This window comes from Lissotriton vulgaris, chromosome 11 (genome assembly GCF_964263255.1).
Source record: "Lissotriton vulgaris chromosome 11, aLisVul1.2, whole genome shotgun sequence".
NCBI classification, from domain to species: Eukaryota; Metazoa; Chordata; class Amphibia; order Caudata; family Salamandridae; genus Lissotriton; species Lissotriton vulgaris.
In genome coordinates this window covers 223242548-223258923 of record NC_141699.1, presented here as the reverse complement: position 1 = coordinate 223258923, position 16376 = coordinate 223242548, and the positions used below count along the sequence as shown (strand labels likewise).

At 42.4% G+C, this 16376-nt stretch overlaps 1 protein-coding gene across 1 annotated transcript in view; it reads right to left on the bottom strand.

Moving 5' to 3' along the window:
• The window catches only part of LOC147679554 (unconventional myosin-XVIIIb-like), a 675984-nt gene that overhangs the window by 321798 nt on the left and 337810 nt on the right, over positions 1-16376 (bottom strand). The window contains exon 12 of the mRNA XM_086942460.1: positions 4545-4608. Within this exon, the coding sequence (XP_086798586.1) occupies positions 4545-4608 (64 nt within the window). The remainder of the gene's footprint in view (positions 1-4544; positions 4609-16376) is intronic.

Below are 16376 nucleotides of genomic sequence, written 5' to 3'. Positions count from 1 at the left end.
ATATTTTTGTTGAAGCAATTTTTTGTTGGAGTGGAGCAATATTATCCATGATGTTGGAGATGGTTGAATTGTAGACGTCGGTGAGTGATTGCACCTCAGCCATATCAACTTGGCAGGAGAGGGAAGATTTACAATCAGCAGCTAGTTCGTCAGAGTTTATAGCTCTTAGGTCCCTTCACCATATCTTTGATTTCAATGGTTGTGCCTTCCTCATCAACACTTCCCTGTAATATAAAAGAGGAAGCTGTGGTGGTCAGACCAATCACACAGGGTAATGGAATCTATGGTGATAGTCAGCCCTTTAGAGATGATGAGGTCTAAGGTTTCACCTTTAATATGAGTTGGTTGCTCACAGTGCTGAGTCAGTTCTTGATCATTTAAGAAAGATTTAATGCAAGATATAGCGGGGTCATTGGGGTTAGACCAATGAAGGTTGAAATCACCAAGAAAGATTTGGGACACCACTGAGTCAACGTTGCTAGAGATGATTTCCATTAGCTGCTTAGTGAAAGGGAGATTGACTCCCGGTTGAAAGGTGTGAAGTTTTCAAACCGGTAGGTTCATACTTGATATGCTGAGACTGAGGTATTCACAGGAGGAAGGCGTCAAGGATTCAGAGTGAGACATCAAGAGTGTGTTCCAGTGGATACCGGATTTCCCACCGCCCAACTTTAGAGCTCTGTCTAGCCTAATGATGTCATGAGTGGGAGGTACTAGGAGGTCTAAGATAGAAGTAGAAGCCGGATTTAGCCAAGATTCAGTGAGGATGATGATGTCTAAATCATTGTGTTGGATGAGGTCGAAGATATCAGATGTGTGTTTACTTGCTGATCTGCAATTAAGTAGTACACATTTAAGTCGAGGTGGATTTGGGGGGAAGGAGTCTGGGTTATGTTCACACGGGTGAGGTTGTCAGAAATGCTACATCTAAGATTCCGCTGAGGTTCTCTGTTAGGGTTAGAAAGGATGGAAAGTATTTGTCTTGGGGTAGATGTTAGATTTGGACAAAGTAGAGCTAAAGTTGTGAGAATTATGTGGGTCAATGGTCGCAGGGTGGGACTCAGATCCTCTGTGGCTGGCAGGGGCGTTGGGTAGTGGAATGGATTTTGGAGTGGAGGGAGCTAAAGGCTGATCCATGTAATTAATATTGATAGTGGACGCTCTAGGCCAATTCATAGAGGTGAGGAGTGAGCTGATCATGGGGAAAAGATCATTTTCCATGTATAGATGGCAGCAGCCATCTATACATGGTAAAACCTGGATCATCGGGTTTTCAGTAAGTGCCCTGATTAATAGCGTCCAGGTGAGAAGCCCAATAGTATTTTCTAATGTTGGAGAGACTTATGCCACCATCATACCAATTTAGGACCAATTTATTAAGCAGGTTTTGCTCATACCGGAGCTTAGGGTCTGCTGTAATAAAATCCAATAGTAGCGGAAGCCATCCCTCACTGTCCGCATTGGGCAGTCCCTGGGTAGAGCAGGAGACTCACTTCCTAGGACATATATGAGAGATTTGCTCCAATTAATCGAGTAGCCTAAAAATATCTACTGATGGCTGTAAAAATATCTCATACGCATCTCAGAGACATTTTGGGGGAGGCTAGGTAAAAGAGTACACCATCTCAGTCCTCGAATGGCCAGATCCCCATGTATCCAGGCCGTTAAGGGCTCCAGCCAGAGGGCAAATGGCAGGGGCGACAGAAGACACCCCTGATGGGTACCCCGACTCAGCTGGAATGTATCCGACCTTTTGAGCATGCTTGACCCGGCGTAATTTAACATAGGTTAAGTTATTTAATACATCCAATTATTACTGAATGTGTTTAATATATACCAAATCACATTTCCAACCTGTGCATAAACAGGGATTTGCGCATGGGTCAGAATTAACCGCCCAACTCATAATCAGGGCCTTAGTGGCTTCTTGGTGGTGGAGAAAAGAGCCACCACATACAGTCATAACATATCCACTGTGACTTTTCAAAAGTTGGTTGTTGAATTACCCTTAGCCACTTCAGGTCGGTCACAAGCTTGAATCATGGCAGACAACCTTAACCTAGCATTCTTCTCAGGTTGGTAAATTATGTAACATAACACTGAGTAACAGTAACAGTGCTTAGTAAAGTTCATTATGAAGCACTACCTGGAAACTATTATTATAATTATAAAAATTATCATTATTATTATTAATAATAATAATAATAATAATAATAATAACAGTAATAATAATAATAATAATTTGTAAGGGAATGTTTCTAGTACAGGTCCTGTACTAGAACAACACACACTCATCTCTGCAACATGATGCAAGGCTGCCTGTCATGCAAGGCTGCCTTAGTAGAGTGCTAGAGTGGGGATGACAGCACCAGCAGGCCACTCTTATTAGATATGAACATGCACTGTGTTTTCCGCATTGCCCATGCAGTGCATCAACTGTAGTTGCACTAGAATTAAGTTCATATGGACATAAGAGTAGGGGTGAACGAAACTCGAAACATTTGCTTTTGCGTAATTGCACAGAATTTCAGCAAAATGGCACAGAACACGTTTTAAGCAGCAAAAAAAGCTAGAACACATTCTGTAGTACATTTTTGCCACTAATGGCAAATTTGTATAGTGAATGGTGGGTAATTAATTTAGGTAGCCTAACAACATGATTTTGTGAATTTTGAGTCTCAAATGTAACATAAAATTTCTAAAATTACTCTGACTGTGACTACTGCCTCCCTCCATATTTATTGGGATGCCAACAGCGAAGAAACATGGAGCAGGTGGTGACCAGCTGCCCTGTCTTCTGCACTACCTCCGGTGAGGTATTCCCACTGTGTATGTACTCCTACTCACCGAAGACTGTTCTTGTGTTTGTAATTTTGTTCATTACCTGATTGAGGTAGTGGTGCCCTGGGTGTGGCAAGCACACCCAGGGCACCACCACCACAATCCAATCTCTAATATTCTAATGAAGATAGATTTAGAGCTGAAACTGGGCTCCTGGTAAACCTCTCAACATAGCACTGGTAATATTTAGGGCCATATGTATAACACATTTTCCCATAGACACAGGATGGGTAAAAACATTTGATACATAAAGGCCTTATTCAAGCTTAGAACAGAATGGGGTAGAGCAGAAGATGGTAAGAGCAGAGGAGTTATTAGAAAATTTAGCATACCACACTTCAAATATCCACATTTTCTGAAGCCTTGAACTGCATATTTGAAGTTAATAACCATCTAATTGTTACTCGAACAGATTTAATTCTTACATATGGCTAAAATAAAATCGCCACTAAATAATAACAAACTCAAATGTCCCTGCCTGATTAAAAAAACTGTTCATGAAATGGCTTTGAAAGGAATGCCTATTATATTAGCCACATGTCACAGGAAGCCAATTTCTCTACTGCTCAGGTCTGCCTATGACCATCGGTGGCCTACAGGCACTGAGCAGCAGGCTGATAGCCAATGCTTTGTGTCCCCACTCCACTGCTTCTCAAACTGTCCTGCCAACTGAGCCTTCAACCTTGAGGGAGTGGGCGAGGCATGCCTTGGGGCTGGAATGCAGTCACAGGATGTCCCAGCCTTAGACAACCTATGGCTATGAATCCTCACTGCTGAGCAGCCATTGAGTAAACCACCTCAGGGTAAATCTGGGTAAGTTCATGACCTTTATGCCTATATGATGGGCTTCACAACATAGCCTGCCTGCATACGTACCACACATAGTCTTTGCTTGGTGCTGAGTGTAGTTTTTGGTATAATAAACGTCTTACAGGTGGAGAATATAGACCATGAATCCAGTGTCACTTGTTGCATGTTTGTAATGAAAGTACATAGGCCCTAGCCACTGGGACATACTGTGTTTTGCCAGATACGTTTTGAATGGGAATACAGCATTTCTATAGAACAAGGATCTCAAACCTTTTCTGTAACCAAAACGACTAAAGTTAGATGAAAATCCTAGCGAGCCACTATTATTAGTGTTCCAAAAGCGACCACACCAGACAAGGTTACATCAGTAGTCACCATCTGCAAAAGTATTTGTAGTGATCGCCTCAGATAATCAAGCAGGATTGCCAGCAATAATGCAAAAAAGGCTTTCTCAATTGTGAATGCCTCTTCATGGGTATTACATAGCAGTGACGTCAGCAATGCCCCTGGCACCAATGTAATAATATTTGTAATAAGTCTGCCCAATGCCTCATGATTTACCACTCAAATATCAACTTCAAACATATTTTGAAAATTGAGCCATTTTTCTCCAAATAACAGCTCATGAGTTCTGAAAATAAACACATGTTCATCTCGCTAACACACTCAATTTTAGTATACATTTAGTAATGCATCCAAGAAAAAAATCCTCAAATATAGTAGGCTGACACACACATAGGAGAGCTACTTAGAGGTAGCTAGATAGCTACCAGTAGCTCTTTTGCTGCTCTTTGGAGAAACCTGCTACAGAATGTGTGCAGGGGCTAATCTACCATTACAATAAAATACTAAAACAGTCTAAGAAGAATGATAACACACCTCAGCTTGCTTACCTTTATGCATGGCATAATTCCAAATGAGTTGCTCTCAGCCATTTGGTTCAAGTACAGTTCTGTCCTAAAAGCAGAAATAACACATTCAATTTCAAGACGGTTGACTTCAAAAATTATTTAGTAGTCTGCTCTGTTTCCAGAAAAACAAGGTTGTTAAAAGTATTTAATATATGTGCTAAGTGTTTTTCTTTCTTCACTTTTGCCACTGTGGAACATAGATAGTGTGAATATTAAGTTTGCAGTAAATAAATATTGCATTTAATTATATTTTAATGTTCGTGAACATTGTAGCATCATTACCCTTTCTAACCTGCATAATTCGTGCACAGTCTATCAGCTTTCTGCGGAAGACGAAATTGAACAAAGGGGACATTCTGTTCAGGATCCAGATGTGCTTTGCGAGGGTGCACTTTCCAACTACTTCAATATGCATTCCTCTAATTGACCAATCACAATGTGTTAACAAAGAAACCTAACTGTAAATTAAGGCCTGTGTTGAAATCAGCCTCACCATTTATCTCAGGAGATTATTATTCCTCATATATTTAGAATGTTTTTGTCCCATTTGTTTAACTACCCACTATTTCTTCTGATTGTTTTTCATTTGTTTTCCTCTACATAATTGTTTCTCTTCCAAATGTATATGGTTTAATTTTTAAAGTGGTTTCTTCCTTCGTGTGGTTTTTCTTTTACCTCAATGTCTGCTTCTGCCTTTTTTGTGTCTTCCTTTATTACCTTGTGTGTTTCTTTACCAGAGGCAACCCTACCATATCTCTTTTTGTCTCGTTCCTTCCCTCACATTCGTTTATTAATCCCTTGCACTACATCAATGTCACCTGAACAGGTATTCGAAAGTCATCCTTGGCACCCTCTAAAGCCTTGTTGAACTCCATCTTCATACACTTCACTGGAGCCACAGAATTTGACAACATCGCTGAGCGTTTGTGAAGATTGCCTGTGTCACAAAAGTAATCCACCTGCAAAATCTATCCTAATGTTTATACTAATTAAAAATCTCATGTAGGAGCAAAAGTTTCAGGAGTAGAGATGTTTTCAGACTTGAATCAAGGATCTTTGGATCACCCTTAGTTGATCCTCAGCTTCACCGGTAAAACCCACGTTTCTGCATTTCCTTACCTAACGACCTCGGGTAACAAGCACACCTCTGACAAAAGCCACAAAAAACCTACATGATTGGACTTTAGTTTGACCTATAACCACATTTTCTCTCATGTATGTCCTCTATTCAATTCATCGCCGTCTGACACCCTTCTTTTTTGTGCTTTATATAAAAACATTAATTATATTGCTAAATAAAAGAAAGTTGGAGAACAGAGATCTGATAACCATGATAAAAAGCCTTGTTGCCTCACTTTAACACCCCTCTTATCTCTTATCTTCCTTCTCTTTCCAAATACAGGAATGTAGCACACACCAATAATCCACAGAGCCAAGTGGCCACATCAGCTGCATAAACGCGAGAGGAGGTAGAGGCGAGAAGGGAGTTGGATGTCCTGCAAAGTAGTCAAAAGATAAAACCTCTTCATCCTTTAACAGAACAATTGTCTCTTCTCACCACAAAATTTAAAGGCGAGGCAGTCAAGAATATTTTCAAATAGGACCTTGCAGTGGCTTTTTGGGACATTATAGGCTGAAAACGTATTTTCATCTCTCAGCTCTGGAACTCTTGCTCGTGTGACAGGCTATTATCTCGTGGTGATAATAATGCCTAGAATAGTTTTCACTAACACTGTAATAGAAACGGAGAACACAACTAGGAAGTCCATTCTATGGAAGTCTAAAATCGCTGATGCCACGTTTGTAGATTGAGATCTTTAAGTCTTTCTGGCTATGAGACAGGATGAATTGTGCTACTGTTAGATTTGGGGGTCTTTAGTTGGCAAAGGTAGGTACTTGTGACAAATAGGGACCCTTGCCTCTAGTCACGATAAGGGGATTACACCCTAAAATAACCCCTGCTCACCCCCTTAGTAGCTTGGCTCGAGCAGACAGGCTTATCTCAGAGGCAGTGTGTAATGAATTTGTGACCACATACAGTAACCCGGTGACAACACTACAGATGGACACCACACAAGGTTTTATATAAAAAAATAAGAATACTTTATATAGAGTTACCACAAGACCATAAACAACAAAAATACACAATACTATTACTTTAAGATGGTAGATTTAGCTTAGTTTAGGTTAGTTCTTAAGATGCAACACTTTGCGTCAATGCACCTTAGGTTGCGTTGCTCTTCCACGACAAGCAATGTTGCAGCGAGGGAAATGCGGCAAAGTTCAGGTGCAAAGAAATAAAGACTTGAAGATCTTCCAGATGTGGCACGCTTATCCGGGGATGCGAGAAGTTCTCAATTCGATGCGTGGACTGGAGAGGCGTCACCCTTGTTTTTGAAGTGCGACTGCAACAGCTCCAACTGCGACACTCTTCTCCCACAATGCGTGAAGCTTCCGCGCAATGCGAAAACGACAGCGGCGACATCCTTGTTCAGAAATGTATCAGCAGCAGCTACGACGGCGATGCACTTCTCGGGGATGCGAGGCGCTTTGCTCGATGCGGTGCAATGCAACAGTTCCAGAGGTGACACGCTTGTTCAGAAGTGCAACAGCAGGCACAGCGATGGTGACATGCTTCTACCTCGTGGCGAGACTCTTTTCTCGAAGCGGTGCAGTGCGACAGCTCCAGCGGCGACACCCTTGTTCAGAAGTGCGATGGCAGGCAGCAGCAACACGCTTCGATCTCGTTGCGTCGCACTTCCAGCTCCTGGCGACACACAGTTCCAAAGAAGGCCCAAAACAGCAGCAGGCACTTCCACAAGAACTCTGGGGAGTTGGGGGTTGAATTCTGTTGTCCCTGAGACTTCAGCAGGAAGCAAGCTCTTTTCCAAGCCCTTGAAGATACTTCACAAGTTGAAAGCAAAGTACACAAAGTTCCTTTCTGCTTCCTTTTTCGGTAAGGCAACCACAGCAGCCCAATCCCCCAAGCAGCACTTCAGCTCAGGAATAGTCTCTCATCAATTTATTCAGGTTCCTCTCCTCAGTAAAGGTTTCTTCTTGTAGTCCAAAGTGATCTAATTTGTTGGGATCAGGGTCTCAATATTTATACCTCAAAATCCTTTGTCCTCTGAGGGCAGAGGGGCCTTTGCCCAGTCCAAACCAGTTCTTGAGCACTCTGTTTACAAGACTCCTTCTCTCCTTTCACAGTGCAGGGCAGAGACATCAGACGCACCACAGGGGGTGGAGCCAGCACTGTGGGGGGCAGGCACAGTCCTATTCAGGTCCCAGGTGCAACTCCTCCCTCCCATCTAAATGCAGCTCTCTCTATTCACTACTGGGTAGACTCATTCAGTCTGCTGTAATCCCCCAGCCCTGTCACTCAAACTCAAGACAAGGAATACACAACCTAGCAAAGGCAGGCCTGGATAGTTAGACAAGAAAATACCTACTTTCTAAAAGAGGTATTTTCAAACACAGAATGTTAAAACCAACTTCCCTAAAAGATGTATTTTATCATTCTGAGTGCAGGCATATTAGACTCGAATTTCTACTGTGTTCCCTGAGTCAGTTAGGATTATAAGATGTAATAATCTAACTGCCCATTCTGGCCTATGGAGAACAGATAGCCTTGCAATAGCGAAAAATGAAAATGGCTGTAATTCACTATTAGGACATGCCGCATACATCAGGGCATGTCCTACCTTATACTTACAATGCACCCTGCCATTGGGCCTACCATAGGGGTGTATGATATGAAGAAAAGGGAAGGTTTAGGGACTGGGTGCACTTGCCCAGTCAGCATGATAGTACCAGAATGCACACAGGCTCTGCAATGGCAGGACTTAGACACATTTTACAAGGCTGCTTCTGTGGATGGCTCAACCAGTGCTGCAAGCCCACCAGCAGCATTTTGATGTACAAGCCCTGGGCACACTCAGTGCACTCTACTAGGGCCTGACAAGTAAACCAAACAAGCCAATCATGGAGTCACTAATCCATACATCAATGTACAATAGGGAGAGCATATGCAATTTAGCACTGATCAGCAGTGGTAAAGTGCCCAGAGTCATAAAACCAACAAAAACAGGTCAGACAGAATACAGAAGGAAGGCAAAAAGTTCAGGGATGACCCTGCAAAAAAGGGCCAAGTCCAACAGTTACCTTCAGTACATTTGACATAAGGCAAGGAAAACAGAATTTGTGCTCTGGCTGCCCACTGAACGAACCGATGGGCACTGATAAGTTCACCTGATCGTCTTGTACCTAGTTTCCCAAACATAAATATAGCAATTAGAGTATTTCCATAAAAAAGTTATACTCAAAAAGTTAGTTTTAGCATTCTTGCTACCAGAACAATTGATCATTTTTAGCTCAGTTTATGTCAACTGTATCCTTCTAAGATATGATCATTGCTCATTTTGCAAACATGTTCTTTTAAATCCTTTGACATTGATTGAATTAAAAAAATTCTAGAAAAAGCTAGAACTAAAGAAAGAGCTAGAACTAGAAAAAGCTAAAACTAAGGCTGTAGAATAAACACAGCTTATTTCGCGTACCCCCCCCCCCCCCCCCCACCCAAAACATGATTTTGATAAGCAGCAGTCATTTTGTACTCTTCATTATCGTTTTTTGACTTATGAAATAAAAACATACATTTCCTACGGAAACATTAGCAGCGCACCATTTAACAGATGCCTGCTTCCAAACAAACAAAAAATTAACTGAAGTGCATCATAGTTCGTGCACAATATGCATTCATGTTCAAAATTACGGCAAAATATAAATGTGCATGTTCATTCCAGCATTAACGTCATTGTTCGTGAATTTTAATGTGACCACATTTTTCTAATCACCAATTGTGCTAATCTGCCTCTTGAGAGTCAAGCCCTCTTGTCACATCAAGGGGAAGAAGATGGAACGCAGCCCAGAAAAAGCACAGAGCCTTCGGCTGGCGGGATTTAGTCTCTCACTGTGGGAAGTTCGAAAATAAATGGCGCTTCGGCGCCTCGTCTGGATTCAAGGACATTTTATGCGCCATCATAAAACCCCTGGCTGCTGGTGCATGAAGCTAGCCCAGGGGCTTGCTAATATTGGGCTTTAAACCACATTGCCACTCTTCGTGAAAATGTCATCGGGCCTGCTGACTCTCAGACTACCAGTCAAGGATAAAAAGACCTTGTGAGTGATGGGTAGCAACCGTTTGCATCTTTTTTTTTAGTTTGTGTACACCAGCACTGATAATGAAATGCACGTCATTGTATACCGCATCAATCACACCATCCCTCTAAAATGGCTTTGAGAACTCCTTAGAGACTAGGGGGCAGATGTACTCAGCTATTTTTCAAATACAAATCTTGAGGGAAGTGGCATGTTTAGGGCATCCCTTCCAGATTGCATTTAAGTATCCAATCATGTATCATCAATGGAATGGGACTGTAATTGCAGTTGTAAGCCATTGAATAGTTGCTAACACCTCAAAGGTGATTGTTAAACAAAAATGGGGGTTTAGGAAGTCCCATCGGCAACTCTCAAACTGTTAAATAAAAGCAAACAAAAAAAAAATGAAGCCTCATTTCTTTTAAACAAAACTGGCTACATGAAAAAATAATAATCACTGTCCCTGTAATGGCCTCCAATCAGAGAGAGTGAGCTACCTCATTAATAATTATGACGCAGACTGGATTTCAATGTACTTCGAATGGGAATTGTGTGAACTGATCCATTAGTACCAGGTCAGTTTGCAAACTCAGAATCAATTTTTAGTATAACTGACCCTTATATGGTGATTCAAAAATCCTTTTCTCACAATTAGGGCATCCAAATAATGATTCAACAGTGACTGGGAAGCTGCAGCAAGACTTGCAATATTATTATCCAACGTTCTTAGTCACTCAAAGCACATGGATGTTTTTTAGGACAGCTTAGGAAACAGGTGTCATTGATCTAGCTCTCCTAAAGGTCACTTCTGGTCTAAGTGGTGCAACTGTTCCCAGTACCGGGTCATTCTTGATTAAATGCCAGTACTTTTGTATTATGGATCTCGCAGCACAGTATTATAATTTTTTTTTAATTGTTTTTATTGGCATTTTTAGATATGAGAATATACAAACATGAGGTAAACAAAAAAATAACATAAAACATCGACCGTTGCACCACAGCATTCGCCCTCCCACCTAAATGCAATTTCACTGTAACCCCTGCCAGAATGGCGCAAATGTAGCAAAGTTTATACATGTTGGTCTAACTGATGCGATTTCAGATATTCAATCACATATAACCAGAAGTCTTTGGGCCATGATCTTGCCGGGAGTTCATCCTCATATGTCAATAGGGCATCTTTACAATAAGTTAGGTCCACTATCCATTGTCTCATTGTTGGAAATCCTGAGCCATTCTAGTTTAGCGAGATTCTACGTTTTGCTAATACCAGCACTATAACACAGAATTTGCGCTTCATTGCCCGTATATTAGGAACTAAGCCCAGCAAACCAGGTACGTATCGTACACTCAATAGATACATCCAGCATAACACTTAGCGTCCCGTCACCTGAACCGAGTAGTCTGCAATCTTCGGGCAACTCCATGCCAGATGGATGAATCCAGCATCCTCTGTTTGACATCTTTTACATCTGGAATTTGCACTCAGCCCATATCTATAGAGCCTTTTTGGTGTATAGTACATTTGGTGTAAGTACTTGTAGTGAATTATTCTCAAATTGCCATTAGGCGTTAACATACTGGTTATTAAACACGTTGTGTACCATTCTTCTTCAGACAGTGGTGTGGTCAGGTTAGCATTCCACTTATGTCTCATTTTCTCTGTATTGCCTGCAATATCCTCCTGCAATCTAGTATGTAGGTTAGAAACGACGTGACTCGCAGTTGGTACCGTTAGTATAAACTGCAGGGAAGACAATTGTTGTGGTTCTACAGGATATGACAGGTAGAGTTCTCGTACTGCCCTTTGTAGCCGGTAGTATGTAAAGTTAAACAGTAGCGTTGGGTTACTAATGTACCTCAGACTCTCTAATGTTTTGAATTGACCCTCATGAATTAAATCGCCCATTGTATCTATCCCTGCATGTCGAAGCAGGTCCATGCCGACAGTTTCTTGCGTTACCGAGAGTGCTGGATGATGTGGCAACGGGAGGGCAGGTGCATATAGTGGCAATTTGTTCGCTTTCTTACCCATTAAGTACCAGGCTTCATTAGTGGCGTCAATTGTGTTTATGTCGCGTGCATGTAAGGGAGGTCGTCGATGCGGCTGTATGGCTGACAGGGGTATAGGTAGCTCGTCTCCTACTTCTATCGCGACATGTGTCATGAAGGGTATTTCATGATACCAATAGTGGGCAAATTGTGCTTGTGCACAAAGATAATAGAGAAAAAAATCTGGTACTTTGAACCCTCCTTGTGCATATGGCAATGTTAATGTATGTAAGTCCAACCAGGCTTGTTTGCCTGCCCAAATAAGATTTAATAATGTTTTGTTTATGTTGCGGAATACTTCCATCGGCGGTTTAATGGGGATGTTGTTAAATAAATAAAGGAATTTAGGTAAAATTACCATTTTTACTATTGCAGTTCTGTCCGCTAGTGACAGTGGTAGCTTGTTCCATCAATGAATTTTCTCCTCCAAAGTGGCAATAACCCTACCGTAGTTTGTATGGATGACCATTTCTGGATCTCTGTGGAACCAGATCCCTAGATAACGTGTGGGCTCGTCTTGACATTCCAACGGGTAGTCCAGAGCAAAGGGAGTGGTGCTATCTGTTAGCGAAATAATCTGTGACTTGGACCAGTTAATTTTCAGACCTGAGTGTTGGCCAAATTTTATGTATTCGCGTAATAGGGGATTTAGGTTTTGAGCTGGGTCTCTAACATAAAGCACCATGTCGTCTGCATATAATGATATGTGTAAAGGCCCCGTTGGAAACTGGAGCGCCGAATAGTGATGATGTTGCCTGATCTTGCAGGCTAAGGGTTCCAATACTAAAGCAAATAACAATGGAGATAGGGGACTTCCCTGTCTGGTTCCTCTTTCTATTATGATAGGGTCCGATATATAGTTGTTAATTTTTATGCGGGCGGATAGGTCAGTATATAGCATTGATACCCACTGTAAGAATATAGTTGGGAAGCCCATACGCCAAAAAACTGCATGCAAATACGGCCATTCTATCGTGTCAAATGCTTTGGCCGCGTCTAGTAGGACCGCTGCAGCTCTAGTATCAGGAATGAGATAGTGCGAAGAGAGTTCGCGTGTTATGCATCTTTGACCTTTCCGGTATGAAGCCAGCTTGATCTGGACATACCAGTAAGGACATTAGTGGTTTGAGTCATGAAGCAATTACATTCGCAATGATCTATGTATCTACGTTAATAAGTGATACGAGCCTGTACAAGTCACACCATTCTGGGTCTTTTCCCGGCTTCAACCGTGCTATTAGCATTGCCTCTCGCAGGGATGATGGGAGAATGTGCTTTTCATGGGCATCGCCGTACATTCTTAACAGGTGTGGGGCCAGTAAGTCTGCAAATGCCTTATAAAATTCACCCATGAACCCATCCGGTCATGGCGCTTTACAGTTAGGGAGAGTTTTGATAACTTCTGTGATTTCTTCGATCGTGTCCGTACGTGATAAATATGTCCTGTGAGTATCTGAGAGCCATGCAATTTCCACGTCTGCATGTAGTTCATTATGTCATCTACCGTGGCAGTAGGGCGCGAACTGTACAGTTGACCATACGTATTCCTAAATTCGTCTATTATACCCTTTATGTCATGTTTAGGTGTGCCTGCTGAGTTCTTTATTGTCTAAATTAATTGCGGGGCATGCCTGGTGCAGATTTTGTGTGCCAGATTCTTCCCTGGCCTGCCACTCTCCCCGTATGCCCGTGCCATCTGACGTTTCGAGACGTATTTAAGATCGTCAGTGGCATATGTTTGGTGCTCTAATAGAACCGTTTTTATGTCTCCCAGTATTGTGGGGTCTTGTGTGCATTCATATTGCTGTTCTAAGTCTCGTAGTTTAGTTTCCCGAGTATTTAGTTGCTGCCTAATATCTTTAAGAATACCTGCAGTGGTGCTAATGCATTTGCCTCTAATGGTCACTTTAAATGCTTCCCATGAGAGCCCTGGGCCCTCGGTCGTTGGTGCATTTAATTCAAAGTAGTCCACTATGGCTTTGTGGATGGTGTCTGTATACACTGTGTCTAAAAGCGATGTGGCATTGAATCTTCAAGTAAAAGGAGGGGGTGTAGTGTGGTATTTGCAGTGTCAGCAATACTGGGTTATGATCGGATAGTGTACGGGGTAGATGCTTAATTGAGGTGGTCCATAATGAGACTTCTCCCGTCCCCAACCAGTAGTCAATGCGTGACCAGCTATTGTGTGCTGCAGTGATGTGTGTGGCCTCAGTGTGACCCGGATGTCTTGCCCTCTATTTGTCGTTAAGATGTAGATCTAGCATAGCGTTTTGTAATGTGGCGAGAGCTCATTTGTGTGGCTCTGTGGTATTGAGAGAATGATCCAACCCATCTTGCAGAGCAATAATAAAATCGCCTCCCCATAGTAGATGTGCGATGTGCAAATCAGACAGGACATTCCACACTTTAGTATAGAACCCAGGGTCATCTATATTCAGGCCATATGTATTTATTAATGCTATGGTCTGATTGCGTACAATGCCTATTACAATTATATATCTGCCTACCTTATCTTTCAGGACTTGTCTAACCTTAAAATGCACCCCTTTGCGTATAAGAATGATAACACCCCTTGAGTAGGACGAGTAGTTTGAGCTGTGTACTGTTTCAGCCCATCTATGACCCAATTTCGTTGGTGTATTAGCTGCAATGTGAGTCTCCTGGAGCAGCGCTATATCTACATGTAGCCTATCTAGATAAGCAAATATTTGGCGAATTTTTTTGCCCCGTACGTTCCAGGTTATCAAATGCAGCTATGTTGATTTTAAAACAGTAGCAAGTTGTTAATCAGTAGTGTATCATATTGATGAACCATATTAGTATTGCTTTGCTACTTTGCGTGGTGCCAAGAACAGGGTAAGCAATAGTCATGTCTTAGCTATGTGGCCGAGAGTTTGCAATGCTTCTCAGGTGCTGTGGTCTATTTGTAACAACCCAATAAATCCCCCCTCCCCCCACCCACTTTAGCAGCCCAACCTTGCCAAAGCCATATCCCTGACTCAACCAAACTGTAGCATAAACTTTTGTTGGGGAACACCCATGTGGGGGGTCCACCAGGTACGCACGTCTGCATCCACAATGTGGATGTGGACGGGTGCACAGTATAGAATGACATGCGAAGAAATAGTGGTTCTAACAATAAACATCATAACCCATTGAAGTGTCCCAAAGAGGCAACACGTCATTCAGCAGTTGACATCTGAGTTATGTCCATAAAGAGTACACCTTGGGCTAAAGAAGAGCAGTTGGAATATTATCACCTGACTCGCAATTAGAGTACTGTTGTCATGACTTACAAAATGCATTGTATAGTGAGATCCTAAGTTATATACCAACAAGTAAACATCTGGGAATACACCAGCGTCCGGGTATTTGCAGTAAGGCACACATTGTTCTTCATAGCAGTCCCATGCCGTCCGCGTGCAGTTCAAAAGTTGAAATGTGACAAAAAAATGGAATCTAGTAGTGGGCTATGTCTTCTGTCTTACTCGCCCGGCTATGATAAACAAATAAGATGTTTTTAGCACTGGGTCGCAGCGATCCGGAGAAAGGTACAATGTTCCCAAATAGCTCTGTGTATTTGTGATATTTTACACCAAGATTGGGACATGGCCCACGAAAAAGATGCAAGAAAAATAGAAATGAAGATCTTTGTCACAGCTTGCCCAGAATGTGGTCTCATCTTGTAGAATGTCCTTTACCTTGGGGGAGCTGCTCAGTCTTCGTCGCTCTGTTGTTCCTCTCGACCAGTCACCCTGCGTTTGCGGCCTGCCTTTTTTATGAATTCATGTGCAGCCTGCGGTGTAAGAAGTATCGTGGATCGACCTGCGTGTGTCACCTTGAGCTTTGCCGGGTCGAGCATGGCATATTCAATGCCCAGGTCTCACAGCTTTTTTTTTGCTGGATTGTATTCCTTGCGCGCCAGCTGAACTGCCATGGTGTAATCCGGATAGAACTCCAACTTGTTCCCCTGAGGAGTAATATCACCCTTCTCACGAGCTAGTCGTAGGACCGTATCTCTGTCCCTATAGTTCAGCATGCGGGCGACAATGGGACGTGGAGGAACACCCGGTTTAGGACGCGGGCGAGGGAGAGGTGTGCGCGTTCCACCAAGAACACTGGTGATAGCGCCTCAGCCCCAAATAGATCTTTGAACAGTTCTTCCACATAATTTTCCATTTTTCCAGTGTTTGTAGTTTCTGGAAGACCTACTATTGGAACATTATTATGTCTCGATCAAGCTTCCAAATCTTCTGTCTTATTCCGTAGTGCTTCCATGGTTTTCTCCATCGCAGCGCAGGTTTTTGTGGTGGATCTAGATTCGTCTTCTACCGTAGATATTCTCGTTTCCACCTCTACAAGTCGTTAACCGTGTTTGTCTAACTTGGCGGCCATGTTGTCTACCCTCTGTGTTAGATTGTCCAATTTCCCATTCATTTCTTGGAGGCTTTGCTGTATAGCCCTTAGTACCTGTTCCATACCGCTACCTTCCTCTGGATCATTGTCCACCTCTGTCTCAGATAGTGCAGTTGCACCTTTGTTCTGATTTTTTGCTTCAAACTGCAGCTTTGTCTGCTGTTTCTCTGGCTTTCCCATCGTGCCCGT